The sequence below is a fragment of the Acanthochromis polyacanthus genome, chromosome 12 (genome assembly GCF_021347895.1).
Source record: "Acanthochromis polyacanthus isolate Apoly-LR-REF ecotype Palm Island chromosome 12, KAUST_Apoly_ChrSc, whole genome shotgun sequence".
Classification (NCBI taxonomy): domain Eukaryota; kingdom Metazoa; phylum Chordata; class Actinopteri; family Pomacentridae; genus Acanthochromis; species Acanthochromis polyacanthus.
In genome coordinates, this window is record NC_067124.1 from 17,072,903 (window position 1) to 17,096,606 (window position 23,704).

A 23,704-nucleotide genomic window follows, 5' to 3' on the forward strand; every position below is an offset into this window, starting at 1 on the left:
AGCAGCTATGGATCATCTCAGTGTTGATTCTCAACGAATCTGGAATGAAATAGAACCAGACTGATTTTTAGAAAAGAAAATGATGTGATCACTGTTTGGGTTAGCAGCTTACCATGAAGATACCAACACATTCTGTGAATCATGAACTATGGAGTCAGAACCTCAAAAAAAAAAAAAAAGTTTTTCAAAGTGGTGCATATAAGATAATATATACACCAACACCGATGCATCTGTGATTGGCCGATATTGGTTAAACTCAAGAATCAGCATCATGCATCTCCTCATTCTTTGTTTTGGAGACGGTGGTGGACAGTTCTGTCTAACTTGGTCCAAAAACCAAACTATTCAGTGACTCCTCAGCACTTTTAAGGAGACCATCTGAAAAGAAACATTTCTCTAAAAGTCCTCATTTCCTGCCTGCAAACAGAACCACTAGACCTGCTCCAGGTTTAACCCTCTGAACCACAAACATGTCAGGTTTTAAAGGCATGTTTTCTTTAAAAAGAAATGCAAACATTATTAGCTTGGAAAATCCAAACTGAATCTCCATGTAATCTCCTATCTCCATGTTAGGAGATACAGGAGAGTCAGTTTGGTATTGTGCGAATTGAATCGCGTTTCCCTCCCGGTACAGTTTGGTACGACCAATCATAGCACGGGAGGCAGGAGTTAATGCTGCATCATCTTCAGCGCCTGGATTACCCATAAAGATGATGCCGGAGGGGAGGGGGGAGGGGAGGGGGGCAAAGCGAATCTTTTTGTGGTCTCTTGGCGTTTTGGATGGCATTAGTCGTTGCCTCTTTTCACTTGACGTTTCCGGACGATGAGGAGGCAGTGGATGGCTCGTTACTTTCGCCTTCTTGCCATTGTTTGTACAGAGGAAAATCCCGTTCCAAACGTGTGAGTACATTTAAGCAACTTTTACACATACGCACCAACTTGGCTTGGCTCCGAGTTAAAGTTATTCCTAACATCGCTAATCATTCGGAAGGAGTCTTTTGTTGCGTAGCCTTTTCAAAAATAAAAGTGGGGTACATGAGTACCCCATGTATTCGCACATTTTTGGGACAAAAACGGCAGTAATCATTCACCGCGACGCTTTCTCGGCTGCATGCCATTGTTGTTTGGACTACATGGACTTCAAGGTCGATTTGTTTGTGCGTCACATCCGTGTTACGCTGATTGGTTCTTTCTCGTTCAAGCTGCATTCGTTAGCCCCTCCTTTTTGAAATCGTCTCCTATTATCACAATGCCAGACTGGCTTTATTTGTATTTATATTAATACATAAATAAAGTCAGTCTGGATTTTCCAGGCAAAAAAATTACTTTACTTACAATACAAACACAAACAAAAACTACTGTCAGATTATTGACTTTCCAACAATCCTCAAACTAATCCTTTGTGTTGTGCCGTTCAGTTGCACGGATAAACAGCACTGAAGCTTAAAATTCTGATGTTTCATCAAAATCAATTCATTCTGTATACTGCATTAAAATATTAAAGGACAATAAATTAGACAGTTCTGTAAAAAACTGAAAAGCTTGTCACAACCAAGAAGCCACAAGTGAGTCAGCTGCAATCAACAGTGATAAAAATAAAAAGACTATTGGTGTGAACTGCTGGCAGTGTTCATGAAAGTGTAAGGGTGACAATTAAAAATAAAATAGCAAAACATCATCAACACAGCATGTGAAGCCGCCATCTGTTTCAGAGCTGATTAAACCTGGGGTCACTTTGGAAAACGTAGGACATCAAATGGATAAGATTTTTTTTTTAAATCAAATCAAGAAATTGTGATTTTTTTCAGTTTTTTTTTTAGTAATTTATGGCATCATAGCTACAGATACTTTTGACTTTTCTCTGCTTCTTTCAGCAGGAGTTCAAATGAGGCCACAGTGAGTAAAAATACAACAGCAGCAATTAAAAAAACATCCATAAAGTCTGTAAATAGTGTTTTATTTAGAGAACCATAAGTTCTCCCAGGCTTTGACACTGAAATGGAACACTTCCACCAGAAACTCGGTGTTACAGGTCACAGCGACCGACCAGCTGACTGGATGCGTCTCTGTTTGTTAAGAAGGAGCCACAGGAAAACCGACGCTGTTAAGTAAATGGAAAACTAAAACCCTGCGGCCTCTGCGGGACCTAATGGACCTAAAAGCTTTACTGACTCCACACTGATATCATCTCCATCCGTGTGTTCATTAAACAGGTTCTAGGCTCCACCACAAACAGAAGAGAAGATTTCACATGGCGGCTTCTTGTTCACTTCATAGATCCGTGTTGAATGAACGTTCAGTCCACTTGTGATCGTCTGACTGTTTGTGTGAGCAGAGCATCTGTTCAGCAAACAGCTTCCCATTTCAAGCAAACACACATGCACTGGCTTAAAAAGCTATGTGCCAGGATAAATGAAAATGGAATCGTGTCCCTGCTATCACTATAATATCTGTTAGTACGTCTAATAAATGAGCCGAATTCTTCAAGATAGCGATAATGTCCTTAGCAACTACGATAATAAAATGAATTACTATTTCTGTTAGAATTAAGACCAAAATAATCGATTATTTTCATTGTTTAATTTGCTGACTATTTCTTGTCGTTCAGTTTGTTATAAAATGTCAGAAAATGGTTGAAAAATGTGAATCAGTGTTCCCTCAAACGTCTAAAGATGTTCAGCTCATTGTCACAGAGGAAGGAAACCAGAAAATATTCACATTTAAAGCTGAAATCAGATAAGTTAGAATTTTTGTTCCGAAAAACAAACCAATTCATCAAATATGAAAACGGCTGGAAATGAACGTAATAGTTGACAATTGGTTAATTATTGCAGCTCGAGTTATGATCACAAAGTCAAAGAAGATGTGAACTGTGTAAAAGGTTCCTGTGTTCAAAATGACATGTAGATAATAAAATTGTATTAATTATATTATTAATTAGACTGACAAATAGTGACACAGTTAATTACAAACAGCATCTGTAGGAACAGCATGATCTTCGTCTTTTATATTTCTGTCATTTAAGTGAAAACAGCGGGAGGAGATGAGCTACACTCTGTTGTTTTTGGGGAAGAGGATTTATTGTTTTGTGATTCTCAAATTTCCAACTGAATTAAAGCTTCATTTTAGACTGAATCTGGAACATGTTGCTGTAATTGCCTTTTGGAAGATAAAAAAAAAAAGGACAGACTCTTCTTTTGTGATTATCATGTAGAGATGGCTGCTTCTGATTAGATAGAAATTTAATAACAATGATGGTTGCGCATACAAAGACACCACCAATGTTGTTTGTCTCAGTTCAAATAATTTCCAGTTTATAAAACCGTTTTGAGATGTGGACCTGAACACATCATTAACTGTGATTCTCTGCTGCAGCATTTCCTGCTGTTCCGCTGCTGTCACATTAACTGGAGCTTCAGTTGCAGCTTTATGGCTCTGACGTGATCTAATGGAGCTTAAGGAAAGGTTAAGAGGGAACAAAAGGACTGACTGTGTTTAACCAGATCAGATAAGTTCAGTTCCACAAGATTTTCAGGCTGATTCTGACCAATTCAGCAGAAACTAAACAAACTGGGTTTTCACAATTGAACTCACACAGATGAGTTGTGAAAACAGAGTGTTTTAAAGCCTGAAATGTTTCTGAGCCACAGCAACCACATGAATATTCAGCGATATTTCCACACTGAGGCCATATTTAAAGTCTCAAACTTGAGAACAAAAGCAGCAAAAAGAGCAGCTGAGGATCTGAAGTTACAGGTCGAGGAGCAGGAAGAGTTTAGGGTCAAAACTCACACAATCAACCAGAGCTTTATCACCATTACATTATTTTCTACAAAGAAAACTTCCAGTTGCTGCCTTAATAAAATTCAAAACTCTGACATTTCCATTCAAAACTACAATAAAAATGGCTCCCTCCTACCGGCACTCTCTCATTCAGGTCTATGCTCCCTCCTGCTCACTCTGCTCAGCCAACAAAAACCTTCCAATACAACCACTGCAACAGCGCCGGTCCATAGCTACACTCTTCTACTCAACCTTCTTTGCACTTGACAGACTGCAAAAAATGTAAAAATCCTATTACGTCTGCACTGCCAGTAGGCACCATGGTCCTATTGTCACACTTAAACTTGTTTTATGGCTCTTATCCAGGTTGCTTCCTCTTGACTACATCCTTGCTTGTGTTGCATCTACTCTCAGATGTGCATCACTTTGGATAAAAGCTAAATGAAATTGTACAATAGTAGGAAAACATGTAAACTATCTTATTGTCACAGTCCCTTATTTTCACTGAACAGACTGTATGTGCATGAGACAAATAAAAGCTCAGACTCCACAAAGAGAAGCTTTTGCTGATCTGCAGGTTCAAACCCAGAGCCTTCCTGTTTTGAGGCGAAAGAGCTAAACACTGAACCACTAATGAAGAAGAAACAGAGAAATGGAAACACATGATAAAGTAGAAGTATTGTCGGTGCCTCCCTCTCCCTTGTCCTCTCTTCATTTGTCTCTTTGCTACAGTTTTCACGGCAGACATTATGGTAACAATCTTAGTAAGAATTTACTCAAATTCTCTGCTTTTACATCTTTGGTTATGTGAAATTTTAGTATTTAATCTGCAATTATTCTGCAACAATAATCCACTTCTCATTTATACTAGTTGAGAAATGAACACGGGATTGTTAGTTTGATACATCAACGCTAACACACCAAATGAGGACATTCTTTACTTTTAGAGGAATTCTTTATAAACTTTGGGATATAAACTTGTGCAACATATGATGCTGATCAACAGAACTAAACTCTATAATCTCAGACATGCTGGTATAATTTAATGAAATACACTGAAGGAACAAAGATCTGCTGCTGCTGCTGTGTTTGTGGACGCCTTTTAATATTAACGGTGCATCTGTCAGACTAGTGTGTGTGTGTGTGTGTGTGTGTGTGTGTGTGTGTGTGTGTGTGTGTGTGTGTGTGTGTGTGTGTGTGTGTGTGTGTGTCCAGTCAGAACTTCATTTAAATTTCATATTGTACAGCTGCTGCCCCCCTGTGGTCAGTCTGCAGTACAGCACTCCTTAAATAAAAGTTTGGATTCCATTTATTATAGGTATGTCACATGCAGATAAAGCAACACAAAATACAAACACTAACCCTGAGTGATCCATCTGTCTCCATTATTATGTTTTTTGACAATAAGAATAAATCAAAAAATAAATATTGTTCTGCTCAGGGTGCCACGAATTATAATCAGTGCTGCAACAATTGGTAAATTAGTTTACCAGCTATTCTAATAATTAATTAATCACACTGAGCAACTTTTTAGGGGGAAAAGCCCAAATTTTGTCCTTCCAACTTCTAGACTGTTTTATATTAACTGGTTTCCTTCTTTGGTTTGTGCACAAAACATTAAAAATCAACATTTTTAATCATTTTTCTTACGTTTTACAGACCAAATAACTATGTTAACTAAGGAAATACTGGATAGAAAAATCTGTTTCAGCCCTTTAATATAAATGAATGAAAGAAATCGTGAGTGATTCTCTGTTGAACACGTCAAACATGTTAAACATTGCTTCATTCACTGTCCTCCCCAGAAGAGGGCGCTCCACCTCTGGACAGAACAAATGCATACTGCACTTCTTCAGCACTTTTCTGTCATTGCTGACCTCAAATGTATAATTTACACATGTGTAGATAGTGGATGGATGTGAAAGCTGTGACTGCATCCAGCTGACAGCTAAAACCTGCTGCATGTTTCTGGTTTGCATCAACAGCCTCATCTTTCTCCCCCTGAAGAAGAAAACCTGCATTTTCATACATTTCCTCTGGAGTCATTCCTCGAAGTTAGCAGCTATTTAAAACGTGAAGCTAGATGTGTTTGCCGATGATGAGAACAATCGGTAGTTACATTTCTAAAGCCGTTGACCTTGGCTCCTATTTCATGCTTTTCTCTCTTTTTCCTCTTTTCTTCTCGGCCTTCAGGTCGTCCTCGCTGAATAAACAACAAATAAGGAAGCTGCTGTAAATTGTAACCCTTAAAGTCTCCGTCTGCCCCTCTCCTTGGTGAAACCCAACATTCCTGCTCCCAAAATGCCAGAATCCGGTTCACAGGACTATAAATGTAATTCACAACATATGGATCAGCAGGTCACTGGTTGCCATGGATACATCGGAGCACCTCTATGACTTTCACAACAGAGGAAAAATATGTTGAGAAACAGGAGTTCTGTGAAATGTCTTCCAGTAAATTCAGATTAATATTCATCATGAATCAAGTCAAAAGTAAGTTCAGGGACAGAAATGATACAAAGCTAATTTTAAAATAAAAAAAATGTAAATCTACTGGTGTTTGTTTTTGAGAAATTTCAGGAGATCTTTAATCATTTTTCTCTCTCTAGTTTATGGCAGCTGATTAGCTGATTTATCTGGAGTTTCAAGTGTCCTTTTGAAAAAATGAGAACATGCATTTACCGTGTTCGTTCTACAGGTATGATGTCTGATCATGTTTCTAATAAGGAAAATTACGCCTAAAAAACCAAATACATATCTATTCCAAGAAGAAGTGATAAATAAAGTGAAGCTGAGGACGAACAGATGATGTCCTCATCAACTCAGCTAAAAAAATAAAAAGTAAAAACAAGTAAAAGACTATTTCTGTTACAGTTAAGACCAAAACTATTAATCTGTTTATTATTTTTCTCAATATAGATTGGTATAAAATGTCACAAAATGGTGAAAGATTTTGCTCGGTGTCTCCAACAGCCCAACACGACAAATGTGTTGTGAAAGAAAACAGAAAATATTCTAATTCAAGGAGCTAAAATCAGACAATTTTGTCAATTATTAAGTGAAAGGACGACTGACAACCAACTAAATAATCATTGCAGCTCTACTTACGATCATAAAGTCCAAATGCGTCACACTGAGAACTGAGAACTTGTGAACTGTGTCAAAGGTTTTGTGTTCAAAAGGCCACCGTGTAAATAATTTAAACTTTGGTCTTGGTGCCGTCTGAAAAACGTCTCTGAACTTGCGTCACTTTCTTTAAACTATTATGTCTGACAAACAGCAGATTTGCATTCACAGACCCTAACGCAGCAGCAGCCACACAGTTAAAACCACTAAGTAAAGGTTGTTTTTATTGGGCATCTAGAGTTAATTTCAAACAAGGAGTTAGCAACAAACCTTTAAATGCAACATTAATAGGAAAAATATTCAAGAAACACTATGAATAAATCAGTTAAAACAATAAAATGAAGGTAAATGGAATTCCGTGATAATTATTCATCTCAAACGTTAGACTCCAAAGTCCAAGTCGTGTTTCATCTTTTCCACTCAGACCTCCCTGGTTTGTTCTGTTTTTTCTTTCTGTACTCTGCTAAAAATAATACCTCTACAAACATGGCTGTAAATTTCTTTTTTCTTTCTTTTGGTCTACTTGCACAGAAAATCTCCCCCAAGTGGCAGCCATGTGTTCAGTTCTTTAACCGAGAAGACGTTCAAACAAACATCACTGTGGCACAGAGTCAGTCGTCTCTGCTGAAAACTGTGACTGTCAGCAGGACAAAGACGGAGTCTGAACGACTATAAACATGTTACTGTAGGAGCAGCAGTACTCCAGCCTGTGAACACCAATCACATACTGTAAGACTCAAAAACAAGAGGCAATTCCCTCAGAGAAGTCTATCCTCTGTAAAAAAAACAAACAAACAAACAAACAGAAAACTGTCTCAAATTAAACAGACAGAGAGACAAACACAGTGGATTCCTTTTGCTAGTTCTGGGCTATAATAAAAACAACTTCAACCTGAGGATGACACTGGAGAAAATGCTTTCCTGCAAAAACTACTTTGAGGATTAACACACTTTCTTTCACAAAAAAACTTGCAAATCCAACATTTCAGATACATTTCATGACCGCATGCATGGACCAGCAGTTTTTCTGTTTCCTGCTCATGCATTAGTGGAATATCAAGTGCTTGGATGTACGATTGCATCAGGTCACCTGAGCGCGCACACATGCATGTCTTTATGCACATGCATAAGATAAACACATGGGGACCCACTCATGCAAAACCTGAACCACAACACTAATACAGAGCAATAAAACACCAGTAAAACCATCAAAGTGATTACATTTTTGCAAGTGATAACAAGACAGTTAGTACTGAATTGAAGGCAATTAATCCAAAACTTGCTGGGATATTTTACCCAAAACCACAATTACAAACTACGGTTGTTAAAAATTAGTAGAATTCTTTATCTTGGAATGAGATCTGCAATAGAAGTCACGGCAACTCAGGGAAGACCCATCTTACCATTCCACTAAAAGTTTTGAAAAGCGAAAAGTACAAGTTCAATTCAATTCAATTCAATTTTATTTATATAGCGTCTATTACAGTCAAATCGTCTCAAGACGCTTTACAGAACCCATATGCCTGACCCCCAGAGCAAGCCCAAAGGCGACAGTGGCAAGGAAAAACACCCTTTTAACAGGGAAGAAACCTCGAGCAGAACCCGGCTCTATATAGGGGGGACCCACCTGTCTGCTGGCCGGGCGGGTTGAGAAGGACAAGTACACTCAACAAAAATATAAATGCAACTCTTTTGTTTTTGCTCCCATTTTTTATGAGATCAAAGATCTAAAACTTTTTCCACATACACAATATCACCATTTCTCTCAAATATTGTTGACAAATCTGTCTAAATCTGTGATAGTGAGCACTTCTCCTTTGCTGAGATAATCCATCCCACCTCACAGGTGTGCCATATCAAGATGCTGATTAGACACCATGATTAGTGCACAGGTGTGCCTTAGACTGCCCACAATAAAAGGCCACTCTGAAAGGTGCAGTTTTATCACACAGCACAATGCCACAGATGTGGCAAGATTTGAGGGAGCGTGCAATTGGCATGCTGACAGCAGGAATGTCAACCAGAACTGTTGCTGGTGTATTGAATGTTCATTTCTCTACCATAAGCCGTCTCCAAAGGCGTTTCAGAGAATTTGGCAGTACATCCAACCAGCCTCACAGCCACAGACCACGTGTAACCACACCAGCCCAGGACCTCCACATCCAGCATGTTCACCTCCAAGATGGTCTGAGACCAGCCACTCAGACAGCTGCTGAAACAATGGGTTTGCATAACCACGGAATTTCTGCACAAACTGTCAGAAACCGTCTCAGGGAAGCTCATCTGCATGCTCGTCGTCCTCATCGGGGTCTCCACCTGACTCCAGTTCATCGTCATAACTGACCTGACCTGTCTGGCACGTTGGAGAGGTGTTCTCTTCACGGATGAATCCTGGTTTACACTGTTCAGGGCAGATGGCAGACAGCGTGTGTGGCGTCATGTGGGTGAGCGGTTTTCTGATGTCAATGTTGTGGATGGAGTGGTCCATGGTGGCGGTGGGGTTATGGTATGGACAGGCGTCTGTTATGGACGAAGAACACAGGTGTATTTTATTGATGGCATTTTGAATGCACAGAGATACCGTGACGAGATCCTGAGGCCCGTTGTTGTGCCATACATCCAAGAACATCACCTCATGTTGCAGCAGGATAATGCACGGCCCCATGTTGCAAGGATCTGTACACAATTGTTGGAAGCTGAAAACGTCCCAGTTCTTGCATGGCCAGCATACTCACTGGACATGTCACCCATTGAGCATGTTTGGGATGCTCTGGATCGGCGTATACGACAGCGTGTACCAGTTCCCGCCAATATCCAGCAACTTCGCACAGCCAGTGAAAGAGGAGTGGACCCCCCCAATAAAACAAAACTGCACCTTTCAGAGTGGCCTTTTATTGTGGGCAGTCTAAGGCACACCTGTGCACTAATCATGGTGTCTAATCAGCATCTTGATATGGCACACCTGTGAGGTGGGATGGATTATCTCAGCAAAGGAGAAGTGCTCACTATCACAGATTTAGACAGATTTGTGAACAATATTTGAGAGAAATGGTGATATTGTGTATGTGGAAAAGTTTTAGATCTTTGAGTTCATCTCATAAAAAATGGGAGCAAAAACAAAAGTGTTGCGTTTATATTTTTGTTGAGTGTATATCATGAGACAATAGTGAACAGTCATTCAGGTTTTGTCTCCATAAGCTGCACAAAAAATAATTACAAACTGAAACAGTGCAGCAATAACTTCCCCACCCTCAATAATATAAAAACATGTTCAAGTGCAGCTGTTCCACTGTAAATTCGACCTGTAACCCCAAATTGAACGATTTGTAGGGACGAATTAAACTCATTGTCATTTGCGAATAAAATGGTGGCTGTAAAAAGTTGTGAACATGAGGGAGTAAATGACCATCCAACAACATTCAGAGCTGAAGGTTCCTGCAATTGAGGTGAAGAAACTACCTTCTGTTCAGGGGTGGAAAACAATCCTCCTGGGGACTAATTTAGATCCAGGTTTCTCAAGTGCAGATGCAGAAACAGAGTTTTGAACAGAGTTCCTTAAAAGTTTCTCACTCCACGAGGAAAGTTGCTGCAACAAAATCTAAATTTAAAAGTTACAAAAAATAAGTTGCCAATTGCAGTTTTCTGTCTGAGAAGCCAGTGTTTTAGTGGCCCATTTGCAGGTGGCTGAATAACTCACAGCTAAATCTGCTCCATCTGAATTACTGCAGCCACTTGGCTAAAGTAAAAGGTTTAGGCATTTGTTCATTGGGCTCTTTCTGTGAAAATAGTGTGCAGAACAGAATTTTCTTTTTAGTGTCTATAAGGTTATTTTGCAGCCTGCACTATTAAAAAGTAAGAAACTATTGTTACACAGGATGTCCTGATCAAGGATTGTAGGCAGTTCCATGTTATCAAGCAGAAAACATTGTAGGAATTTAGCTAGCAACAGGCACCATTTCTGTGATGGTTAATGAGGCCTGGCTAGAGCTCATGTATTTACAACATTAACAGTGTTCATATATCCCAGTAGCTCAAGTAACTGAGTCACTTTTGGGCCTCATATCATGTGTTTGTTTACTAAAACACCAATATCAGGACAAATGTCATCTGTTATGATAATGCTGCCAGTTATTGATTAAGCAAACATTTGTACAACTGGTGCTCAACCTTTACGAATCTTGTGTGAAACAAATGAAGGATTGTGTCGCAAACTCAGGAGGGTTTTGTGCTCTCAAACAATGTATAGTTTGAAAACTTCAGGCCAGTAAATTGTATGGAATGTATAATATATGTTTCGATTATCGGCCCAACAAACTGTACTGTTGAATATCATCATCTTCTCCAATAAAACCTTCTCCACTCTTAAGTTTGTCTGCTAAATCCATCCGACATCCTGCTGAAAAGCATCCTGAGGTTTTTCCATATAACATGTTTTATTAGTGAAAGCTCCATATCATGTCCATCGGCTGCCACCCACTGGACCAGTGATTCAGCCCATGTACAGCAGCGTACTGAAAATAAACTCAGAGTGAGAGATTTGTGTGGCCTCCCAGGTTGTTAAACCCACCGACCGACCGCCACTTGGCGAGGTAATTGAAAATTATGACGAGCCCTCAACTTTATACATAAATTCATCGCGGCCGTGCTGTAAACTGGTACATGTGCGGGAAAGAAAGGAAAAGACCGTTAGACAGTGAATGACATTTATCTCACACCTCTTACATACACTTTATGGCCCTCAGCAAATTATCCAATTATGTGAGGCGACAAACAGCCACTTTCTTTAAGACCTTTAAATCCTCTCTGAACTCTGCCACAGAACGAGCTGAACTCCCATTAAAACCTTTCCAGAGGATCCCCGAGGCAACATCAGCAGCTTTAACTCACCGGCTGTACCGAACATTACGCTGACATTTCCATTCTGTGTCCAGCAGCTCTTAGAAATCAACAATTCCTCTCAGTAAATGTCACATGTGAGCTGAAGCTGCAGGCCTACAGTCAATAACTAAAGACAGGAGATGATATCCGGATTAAATGTGTTGCTTTTTTAGCAATGTGGAAATATGCACAAAAAAATAATATTAAAAAAATCTGCATTTTCTTTGGAGGACGTTTCATCAAAACAACTCAGTCCCTGGTGTTTAAAGTCTCACTCCACACTAAACTGTCTGTTCATAAAAATCACACTCAACAGAGACCATTTACCCAAACTGAACTCTCTGTATTGAGTTGGATCTTTTTCTTTTTAAATGGAGAAAAACATGAAATCATTCAAGAAATATTCAGCTCTTCTTGTGTATTTAACGCTCAGACACAGTTACAGCAAACAACAGCCTGTTCCTATAATTCCATCATTCTGTAGCAGACAGTCTGAGTTTAAGCCAGGTTTCTACTGTACTTCAGAATTTCATCCAACATGGATCCATAGATTAGACTCGGCCCAGATGGTGCTCAGCTGTCATGTTTCTACAAACAGTGAAGTCACTTTTGAGGAACGAGTTTATGGAAATCAAAGATCTATTCAGACGTTATAAGAAAAACAGAGCTGAACTTCTACTGAAACAGATTCTGGCCAAAAGAAGCTTTTTAAGAAAGACTGGACCCAAAATGAATGTGAGACTCCAAACTACAACTTGTAAAATACGACCATAAACTGTATAGATATAAAAAGACATGTCAGCAGAATATAAGACATAAATACTTAAACAGAGGTTCTGCATCCGCTAAGCCACACAGGGAGGTGACCACCACCGTTACTGTATGATTTGTCCTGAATGTTGTTGGATTAATCCTGTAAACTCAAAGGAGGCTCCACCGTGTGGCCCAACCACAGCAAGCCAACGGACAGTAAAAAGCTTCGACTGTGTGATTTGTCTTTGTTTAGAAAAGAATCTGTCAAACCTCACTCTAAAGTGGTGCTGAAATGCGTCCGACCACCACAGGAAGCAGGAAACAAAGGAAGAGTGACGATAACAGAAGGTGTTAAACCTCAATAACTGCCTGGAAAAAGGAACGCAAATACTGGAACCATACACAGTTCGTTCCATTGTTTCTCTTCTCCATCACCATCCACCTGTCTGTCTTCCATACATCCTGCCTCCTACCTGCAGCACAGTGGAAATATTTCGCGGATACCATGAATGTGCGTATGCAGACTTCTCACCTCATTCCTGGAAGATATCCCACTTGGACATACTGTGCCAAACTGTCACACAAGCAAACAAGCTTCTTGCGGGATAGATTTGCATTTTAGGCTTTTTCGCTAATGTTCACAAATGCATTTAGATTGCCAGTAAAAGACTTTGTTCAAGGAGAAATGTTGGCAAACAAGGAAAAAATGGAATAATTGAGATCCACCTTTTCTACCATAGACCAACCAGACCTGACTGAGAGAAGGAGTCTCAGAAGAATCAGAAACACATTCTTCTAACAGTTAAAATCCATCAAATATATTTTTAAAAATATGAAAAGCAAAGAATGAAACTGGTCAAAAAGGCAGCTAATAATTAAACATCTTGTTTGTAGGTGACCTGCACAGTTGGTTAAAATTACTCAGTTCAACTTATTAGCTTGTTTCACTCTTTTTAAACTCTACTTTTTTACTGCATATTTGTCTGCTTTAACTGAATGGAGACTAGATGCTTCTCTGTGCACAGCTGCCCTGGAACACATACGGTGGCTCATGAGGCATTTAGTGAACATTACTAAACTGTAGCGTCCAGACATGCATGTATAGTTCCATGTGGACATACAGCTGTGGACGCACTGGATGCACAGTTGTTGCTTTTACACTAAACTCTTGAAGTCCACGTAGAGTACAACATCTGATACACGTGAAGGAAGTCGCATCTACTTATTAAATAAATACCAATTCCCAGCATGTGCACCGCTGCTCTTGTAGCATCAGCTCCATGTGAAGTATTTGCAGATGCTGAAAGTTTATCACTGGCTGAGGGGATTTATGGAATACCAGTAAACTGTGGCAGAAACTGCAGCATCTATGTGTGGACTAGAAGCTTCTCTGTGCATTACCAATACCTGTGACATATTTAGGGAAATCTGTAAATTATGACATCAGAATGATGCAGGAGTGACATCGCACCACCATCAGTAAACTCTGCAGTCTGCTAAAGTGTCCAATATTATGAGTTGCATTTATTGCAAATACTAAAACATGACTAGGAACAAACAGAGCAGCTTCCTTCTCCAGTGTTTCAGCATCAACCAGCAGCAAACCCATAGAAATTTAAGAAAATTTAACACTAAATGTATAACAGAACCCCAGAAGAACCACCTCTTACTAAATCCCAGAACGCATGCACAAAATATTCGTCTGCACTTCATTCCTGTTTACAATCTACAAATCGACATAATGTGTTAAGTAATTACCAGTGTGTTTGGGAAGAGACAAAAAAGAACCAGTGCGACCAATGTACAAAGTTATTCTGGAGCACTAAGAGACTAAAATAAAATGCTTTATGTGTTCTTTAGTCAAGCAAATGTCCTGTTTTTAGGTGAAGTAGGAGGATATCCTGGAGCAACGGGTCAATGATGATTCATGTAATCGGGAATATTTTGGACGTAATTATGAAAATCTGTGACAATGCAGAGAAAACAAGAAGGAGAAAAAGGGAGTTTAGGTACAAGATGTTCAGAGTTGAATTTAGCGACTACTTTTTCCAATGTGACAACATTTTAAATTAGAGTTAATAAAATTTAAATCCTCCTCCATATGCAATCCCTTGATGTGAAGTGATGTCTGGAATAATCTCCTCGTGTCTCAGTCTCTCAGAATAGAAATAGATTTGCTTTGAAAATACCAAAGCAGGGGAGGCCAAGAAGCAGAAATCCAGACAAAGCAAGCAAGCACAGTCGTCTTGTGAAGTTTGACATTCTTCAGCTTCAACCAACAAAACTGTTTGAACAGCACTGAATCAAGATTCTGGCAGAACCGTCCAGCACTCGCTGGAGTCACCACTTATTTAGAGAGCCGAGTCGAACCTCACCTCCTTTTTATTCCTGACTCAGAAACGGAGCAGAAAATCCAGAGCAAAAGGTTTCTGAGGTCAAACTTTCAACAACAAAGGAAGATGTTGGAACATGCTTTTAAATGTTAGACAAACCATTGTGGTGATGTAGAACCTGTCAGCAGTTTCTGGGTCATATATTTTTCAAACTATGACTTTGAAGAAAGCAAGATTCTGCTATAGCAACGGACAACAAATAGTGCAAAAAGAAATGGCATTTGTGGCAGTAAGTACAACCAGATGTTAGATATCACAACAGGAACATGTTGAACATGAAGAAAGAAAAACACTACTTGAAGCTGCTTTCACAATAAAGTTTTCACACAGTTTTCTTCAGCAGGTTTTAGTCGCATCTAGTGTTCTACATTTCTGACACAAACACTAAAATATTTTCTCAAAGACGCATTCATCCACACTAAAACCAGACGTGTGTCTACTACTTATTCGGTGAATTGGAAATCTACTCAGGACTGTGTTGTCCCATCCATCATCAGCCTGATCTGCTCTAAATTCAACCAAAACTCAGTGAAGCACAGTGTCAGCAGTAATCAGGAGGTAAAGAAGGAGCCATAACCCTAAAATGACTCCACAGACAGTGAACTACTTTCACAAAATTGAAAGATAACACTTATTTAAAGAACATGAAAAGAAGCCTGATGAATGTTGTTTGGTCAGATGAAGATAAATTAGTTGGGCTCAGATGGAGTAAAGCATGTTTGGAGTGAACCTGACCAGAACTACCACAGTGAATGCATAGTTCTGACACTGAAGCACAGAGATACAAACCAGCCAAAAAAGATGCAAAACAAGCATAAAGAGGCGCAGTGTGAAGTACATTTCATCAGCCTGTCTTGTCTATCACAGAGAAAGCACAACCCTGACAGTAAAGCATGGAGATGCAAAAGTAGCACAAAAAGACACAAAACAACTACACAGATGCAAAATGACCACAAAAACATGTGAATAGATAGTCCTGATAGTAAAGCATAGAGGTAAGGTGTAATGACATAGGGCTGCATGAGTTCAAAAAGTGCTGGTGACATTTCTGTGACAGAAATGTTCAAGAAGAAAAATTTAACAACTGTCAAAATCTATGACCTGGCCAGGTATATTGCCTGACCTGAATCCAACAGATCAATTTTACTAGCAACACAATTCAATCAGCAAAAAGCAGCTGACATAATTAAATAAATCCAGAAATTTGTTCAACATTGGTATCATTTGTGCTGAGGACGATTAAATCCATAATCTAAAAATAATGGTAGATACATGAAATACTGAAAAAATAAAAGTATTTTATTGCCCTGTATTTTAGTATGGTTAATCTTGCTTTTGCTTAGAAGTAATGCAAGTACTGTAATGTGATATAATTTTGGATAATTGACATTTTTCAATTATTCTGCACACTGTGAACTGCAATCTCTGGAGATTTTTACCTCAAAACCACAACAACTTAAAAAAAAAATGTCCTGCAATTGTACAATTTCATTTATAGCAGACATATTTATCCAAAACCATGTAAATCTGAGAGTACACAACACAAGCAAGGATCTAGTCAGGACTAAACAACCTGGATTAGTGCCATGAAACAAAATGTCAACATCTGATGTAGATAAAGTCTGTCACTCAGTTACTCCCAGACACTTTCAATTAACATAGGAGAGAAAGAGTAAACACTGAATTCTGCAGAATTTGCAGAAACATTTAAGAAATCTGATGTAACACACTTGTACAATGAGCCAACTACATCACATATCTCAATTATTAGCTTTTCCATGCAGACTGAAGTAAATCACTAATAATAATTTATTTGCAGATGAACAGAACACAAAAGCCAGCAGCTATGTGCGTCATTAAATCCTAACAAAAACGCTGCTCTGCATTATTATCCTGGATTGTAATCAGAATCTACATATCTAGCAGGTTGCAGATGTTTTTATCTTTCATACAGACCACGAGTCATTTTAAAGGGCAGCAAACATGTATCCTGTAGCAACAAAAGCAGCGTCCTACCTGGTCCAGGTGAGTCCTTCCTGCTGTTAACCGATGGGCTCGTTATAAAATCCACAAACTCCTGGGAAATTCAATAAAGATCCGTCTCGTCCTGTGGTAAATTTTCCAGACGGTCCGACGTGGAAACTGAGGCTCACACACGTGATCAGCGCACCTGCGGGGTGACGTCACGCTAGCAGTTAGCATCCGATGTTACCTTGATTCACCTGCACAGGTGCAGTCAGCAGGTTTAATGACGGAGGCTGAGAGCTGTGTTTGTTTCCGACTCTTATCATGAGTTTATACAGCAAATATTAGCTATATTATCATTCATAGTGCATCTTATTAGGCTTATTTATGTCGCTCTCACTTGATTAATACCTGAAATAGTTGATATTATTTTTTATTGTTGACAGAACTCAAGAGAATTAGATTTAATCAAATAAGGTCCACAATGTTAAATTTACTCTTGAGACTTTTTGTCGAGCCTTCTTTCTGTCTGTGGTTTGGCTGCAAGTTCAGTGTCAACGCTGAAAGTTCATCAGTCTGGATGTTTCCAGGGAGCTGCAAAGTAGGTTTCACCTCTGAAAAAATAAACTGCAAATAAATCCACAGCTAAATCATGCAAAATCTTTGAATCAGTGTCAACATGTCCTGCTTTGTTAGAACTTCTTGATTGTATATGGATGGGGGATGGTTGGATTGTTAAAATGCATCTTTATGGCAAAAGAGTACGGATACCCTTCCAGGGCTCCGTAAAAGAGAAACTGCTCTGGGGTAAAGAAAAAAAAAGTTCTGCCAGAACAATAATAGCTCCTGGATGTGAACCAGTCCTCTACAGATGTGACCTTTTTCATCAACAGACCGTCCAGTAGTGCAGAAATAGAACCACTGTCTGTCTATTTCTACACGTGCTTCAGCTTTCTGACTGCATATGATAATTCTGACTGTATCCTTTCATGTTGCCTGAAAGTTGGGTCACGTTTCTGCGATTAATATAGGTAGAAATCAGTTAGGTGCTCTTTGCCATGTGACCTCTGGGGGGCGCCAAAGTGTGACATTAACAAATTCCATGTATCATATATAATAAAAGGTGAAATATACCACTTCTGTTTTTTGTTTTGTAACTTAAAAACATTAAATTAGTAGCTTTACTTTCGTCTGAACACACTTCATAATAAACACAACAACCTAAATGTTACATACTTCAAGAACACTGCATGCTTTTTGTGCCTCAATATATAACAGCTTTTATTATTAGATTTTATTTGTTTTTGCTGCCAGTCTCATACTAAACACAGGAAGCAATTTTAAAATGTTTTAAAAAATCCAGCTACCTAAAACAAATCCAGTCCAATGCAATAATTCTTCAGATATTCTACTCTCTTGAAAATGTTAACGATAATTTTAGGCTTTTTTAGAGAGGCACCGATTCACCTTTATGAACATTTTGAGGCTGTTATTTGCAGAACAGTTGAGTATTTGTGGCTTTATCATGTTTAGTCTCCAGTTACTGATATAAAATACAAGCTCCTATGCCATCTTTTCTATTGTCAAATAATATTTTGTGTTGCTTCCAAGTCTGTAAAGAATGTGCTTTGATTGAGTCACGTCATTTTAAAGCTAGTTTCTTCTGAAGTCGTAGGGAGAACATGATCTGCCATCCAGCAGGAGAGTTTGTTTCTTCGTGTTTCTTGGATTTCTCTCGTTGTTTTCCTGCAGAGCCTCAAAGAATGAGTCACTACAGCAACACTTCACGTTGGAGCGACTGGAATGAAACTCACAGATCTTTTCAGTATTTTTTGTCAGCTTCACCCCTGATCTGCTCAAACAGCTCTGCTCGGAGGAAGCTGACCAGATGTGTCGACTGTTCAAAGCTACTGATGGATCAAAGTTTCCACTGTGAAGCTATTTATGGAAGTGAAGACAATTCTACTGGGAATAAGCTGGTTTTCCACAGCGACCTCCCAGGTAGGGTTAAAGGGAAGAGGCCACAGGGTCAGAAGTAAAGAAATCAGCAGAACTCATGAGTAATAAGAGGCTATCAGGCTACAGAATGTAGGAAAAGTAAGAAAAAATAAAGTTTGCGTCAGAAAATGCATCATTACTGACTGATTTTACAATCAACTATAAATAAAAGAATATAACAATATAATGTAGTGGATTAAATCATGAATTGGATTTCATGCACATAAAAATAATTATAGTTTTTAGAAATGTTAAACTTTGTTGGCTGAAGCCTCTCTGGTGTTTATAGTTCCTTCTCTGACAGGATCTCACAATAAAATGTGACTCTGCTCTCCAGCATTCCTTCCTGTTTGTCGTCATGGTGCCGGTTGGATATAAAAGCTGCTCCTCTGCTGAGGCTGAGACACAACGACAAAGAGACACAACCTTCTGCTGCAACACCAGAGAGGAGAGATCAGCCCTGAAGCACAATACTTCAGTCATCTGAACTGGAGAGAACTTTGTAGACTGCAGATATTTTGGATTCTGCTTCACAGAAAGATGACCAGTCTGTCAGATAGAAGTGTGTTTGTTGTCTTCGTTACAGCACAGGTAGGAATTATAGCTGATTAACTAGTAGAATAATATGAGCATGCAGATTTTTAAGATCTTTTTCAGACAGTAATTTAAGATGAGAATGCACGGTAATGTTGTTTTTATAATTTTTGCAGATAACCTTAGTGTAAACACAAAATGTTATCTGTCTTCTGCTGATTTGGTAAATGTGTTTTAGCCTCTTTTTAGAATCAGAATCAGAATCAGAATTACTTTATTCATCCCCGAAGGGAAATTCAGTTGTCAGGGTTCTTATCTGTTTAGTTTTGAATTGAATAGCCTGACTACTGATGGCAAGAAAGATTTCCTAAATCTTTCGGTCTTGCAGCACAGGGATAGGAGCCGTCCACTGATGTTTACTGTTACTAAGCAAATGTCACAAAATTTGCTGAAAATTGAAACCTCCACCAGCCTGTTTAATATCTACCAGCTTTTGCTTTATTATTTTATACTGTAATAGTCACTCCCAGCTGTCCTTCATTACTTTAGAGTGATTTCCCAGCAGGTATATCAGGTCATCTCTTGCTCTTTTCCAGGTGTTGGCCCAGGTCTGGTCCCAGCTGTGTCCTCGGAGGTGTCCCTGTCCTAAGGAGCCCCCTCTGTGCTTGCCTGGGGTTCCTCTGATCCTGGATGACTGCGCCTGCTGCCTGGTCTGTGCGGCTCAGAAAGGCCAGGTCTGCTCTGACCTGAAGCCCTGTGACACCCGCAGAGGGCTGCAGTGTGACTACTCAGCCGACGTCCACAGGAGGACCGGAGTCTGTACCGGTGGGTTAGACCTCAGTCATCTGCAGCTGCTGCCAATCAATGTGTCTGTTTTCTAACCTTTATTCCTGGTTTATCTGCTGCAGCTAACCAAGGGAACGTGTGTGTTCTGGACGGTTCTGTCTACCAGAACGGTCAGACCTTCTTCCCCAGCTGTAAGTACCAGTGCATATGCAGGGACGGACAGATCGGCTGTGTGCCACGCTGCAACGTGGACGTTATGCTGCCTGGACCCGACTGTCCAATGCCCCGCCAGGTCCAGCTGCCCGGAGAGTGCTGCGAGAAGTGGGTCTGTGAGCCCCAGACAGAGGCCAGCGCCCTGGGGGGCTTCGCCATGGCAGGTCAGTAGATCATAATATGTTGAGGGTCCTCACCATCATAGCCGACAGGGTCTTTCCATCGGCCTTCTGCAGGTTCACCACACGCTGTTGATCTGGTCCAGGTTGAATGATGAGGGGGGGAAAGGTTGGTCTGGACAGGGAGCGATGGACCCCCGGCCGTGTTTCCCCAGCAGCTGCCACTCCCGTACCGTCAGACAAACAAAAATGACACTTGAGGAAACAATCAAAAGCTACATAAAAGCTTTTATAAATACAATAAAATCTTAAACCCTTAATGGAGAATTCTAGCTGTTGTAGTAATATGTGATAGCTATATATATATATATATATATATATATATATATATATACATATATATATACAGCCATGGCCATAAGTTTGGACACAAGTACCATGACACTTGTGAATCTTAGAAAATGCCACAAAATTGTCACTTACAATATAAATACCAGTCGTAGCCATCAACCAAAATGAAATATATTTCATCCACTAGAGGTTATGTACATTAGTCTGACCTGCTCAGAGTCCAGGCAGCCACAAGAAGAAAACTAGAGGAAAGAACTAGTATCGTTATATCAGTGTGTAATGTAATAGAGTACTCTGTGTACTTCAAAGTAAACAATGATCACTAGTATTTTATAGAGTATACTTTTAAAATAATAGTTTTACAAAAGTTTGCTCTCAGACAAGCTCTGTCTTCACATCATTAGGGGGGACCGTTTTATGCCTGTTTCCAAACTTAGCAGCTGTTTTAAACTCTGTTTCCTGAATCTCTTATGTTTGTGGGGATGAATTCCACTTTTTAGTGCTTTAGCTGAGAGAGCAGATGGACCACCATCTATTTGAACTGAGGAAACAGATCACCTCCAGTAGAATTTTTGGTTCTGTCTTTGCAGGATAATGAATCCATTTGAGCTGAGCATTCTTGGAATTTTATATCTTCTTGTATTTTTCCTGGCTGATGTGCAGACTTGTGACCCTCTGTGTTCCTTCAGCCTATCGCCAGGAGGAGACGGTGAGCTTCGATGGCTGGGATCCCAGCCTGAACTGCATTGAGCAGACCACCGAGTGGGGCGCCTGCTCTCGGACCTGCGGCGTGGGGATCTCCACCAGGGTCACCAACAAGAACCAGCACTGCGAGATGGTGAAGCAGATTCGGCTGTGCATAATCAGACCCTGTGAGCAGCAGCAGCTCACTCAGCTGGCACTGAGGGTATGTGGAAGGTTTGATCTTATTTAGCCACCAGAATTGCTCAGTTGCATGTGGATTTTTGTGCTAAAACTGGATCTTGTTGTCTTGCAGAGAGGCAGTAAGTGCCAGAGGATGTTGCGGAGCGACACGGCGGTCCACCTCTCCTATAAGAACTGCACCAGCGTCCAGGCCTACAAGCCTCGCTACTGTGGCTCCTGCACAGACGGCCGCTGCTGCACGCCTCACAGAACCAGAACCGCCCTGGTGGACATGCAGTGTCCCGGCGGTAAGACATCCAGGAGGCCAGTGATGGTGATCCTGACCTGTGCCTGCCACAGCCACTGCCCTCGAGACAACGCCGTGTGGCCGCCGTCAGAGCTGGGATACAGCGGCATGAGAGTCTGAGAAAGCGCACCGCTGGGTTCAAGGACAGTTTCCTTTAAACTATGAATTTATTAACCCTAAAATGATGTTAAAACAACATAAACAACATAAATACAGTGCAAAGTAATTCTAGGAGCTGCAGCTTCTAGAATGGAGCACTAAAAAACAATGTAGTCTATATTTAAACCATAAAAGAAGAATCCTTTTCTGAAGTCACTGAAATTTTAAATATTAATATTTAACCCTGAATCCTGTGGACAAATTTGTGCTACCTTCACTAAGTACAATCAAAGCACTTGTGACATTTGTTTCTGTAGTTCATACTGCAGTTAATTCCCAACCAACTTTCATTTAAAATTATTCAAGAGGTCAAATACAATATCATGGCTGTACGTAGCAAATCAGACATAATTTAGCTTTTTTTTTTGACAAAGAACATAAAGCCAGAGCATTTTGTTCTGCATAAACTAAGAAGACGTAGCCTTCTATGGCATAATGTAACCGGTAGATTTAAGAACTGCAGATTAATGACACCTTGATCTAGAAATACATGTAGTCTTAATGGTGATGAAGCAGCAGGTGAGCAGAAGTTAAGGAGCTCTGTAACTCGCTCCGCTCTGGAAATTCTCCTACTACTGGATACGTTTTTGAAATAACTGAACTGTGGACTTTGACATGATTCCAAACAAAGACTCCTTCAATGAAACTGAGGTCACTGTGGTGTCATTTCTGACATCTGCCTGTAATCTAACCCTCACATACATAAAATTCCCATCAATAAATGTACCTTTTTTTTTAGATTTAGGTTGATATGGCTTTTTTTGTTTAAAGTAGTGCACATAACAGCTGTTTGTACTGACAAAAGTTCTGTAAATACTTGCTGTATAGACTGAGTGTGTATCAAATACACAGCGTTAATCAGTAATAATGTAAGCTGTATATATTGGTTTGTTATATAAATGTTGTCGACTTGAATTATGCTTCATTCTGCTGGTTTCTGTATCTGTCTGCAAAACAAAGCATCTGAAATAAATGTGTATTTTTTGAACCAAAGTTTTAATCTTTTTATTGCACTAATGGAAGCTGCAGATTTTGCTGAATGGATGTACAGAATGAATGGAGGGACAGTAGAGTGCAGGGAGAAAATGATGATGACTTTATGAATTCACTGGAGGGAAACTATGCAACTGAGGAGGATGAAATAACATAACAAATAAGTGAAGTCGGGAGAGAAAATGAGGCCGTTTTCATGACTAAATGTTAGATAAATTTTGCATTAAACCTCCAGCTTTCTAATGCGGGGCCTGTCAGTGACCTACATCACACTGTTCTGTTAGAGATGTTCTCCTCATGCATGTGTTAAGTGGGTTTTAGGTCAGTCAGATGTATGTCAAGTGTTACCTTATACTAACAATATGGCTGCTTTACATTTATCAGCAGCGGCTTCATCTCTGAAGGACAGTTTTATCCAGTAACAGAATCCAGTCCAGGATTCTCATATTTGAACACATACTGGTTCCTCTCAGATAGGGGTA

The 23,704-nt window shown here is 39.7% G+C and overlaps 1 protein-coding gene across 1 annotated transcript; it reads left to right on the forward strand.

Annotated features, from left to right (window-relative positions):
* The first annotated feature begins 19,288 nt into the window (after positions 1-19,288).
* Positions 19,289-23,222, forward strand: ccn3 (cellular communication network factor 3). Its single transcript, XM_022221245.2, has 5 exons — positions 19,289-19,487; positions 20,027-20,255; positions 20,339-20,593; positions 21,589-21,806; positions 21,897-23,222. Exons 1-5 carry the CDS (start codon positions 19,437-19,439, stop codon positions 22,188-22,190), a joined length of 1,047 nt encoding a protein of 348 aa, XP_022076937.1. The 5' UTR covers positions 19,289-19,436; the 3' UTR covers positions 22,191-23,222.
* The last annotated feature ends 482 nt before the right edge of the window (positions 23,223-23,704 follow it).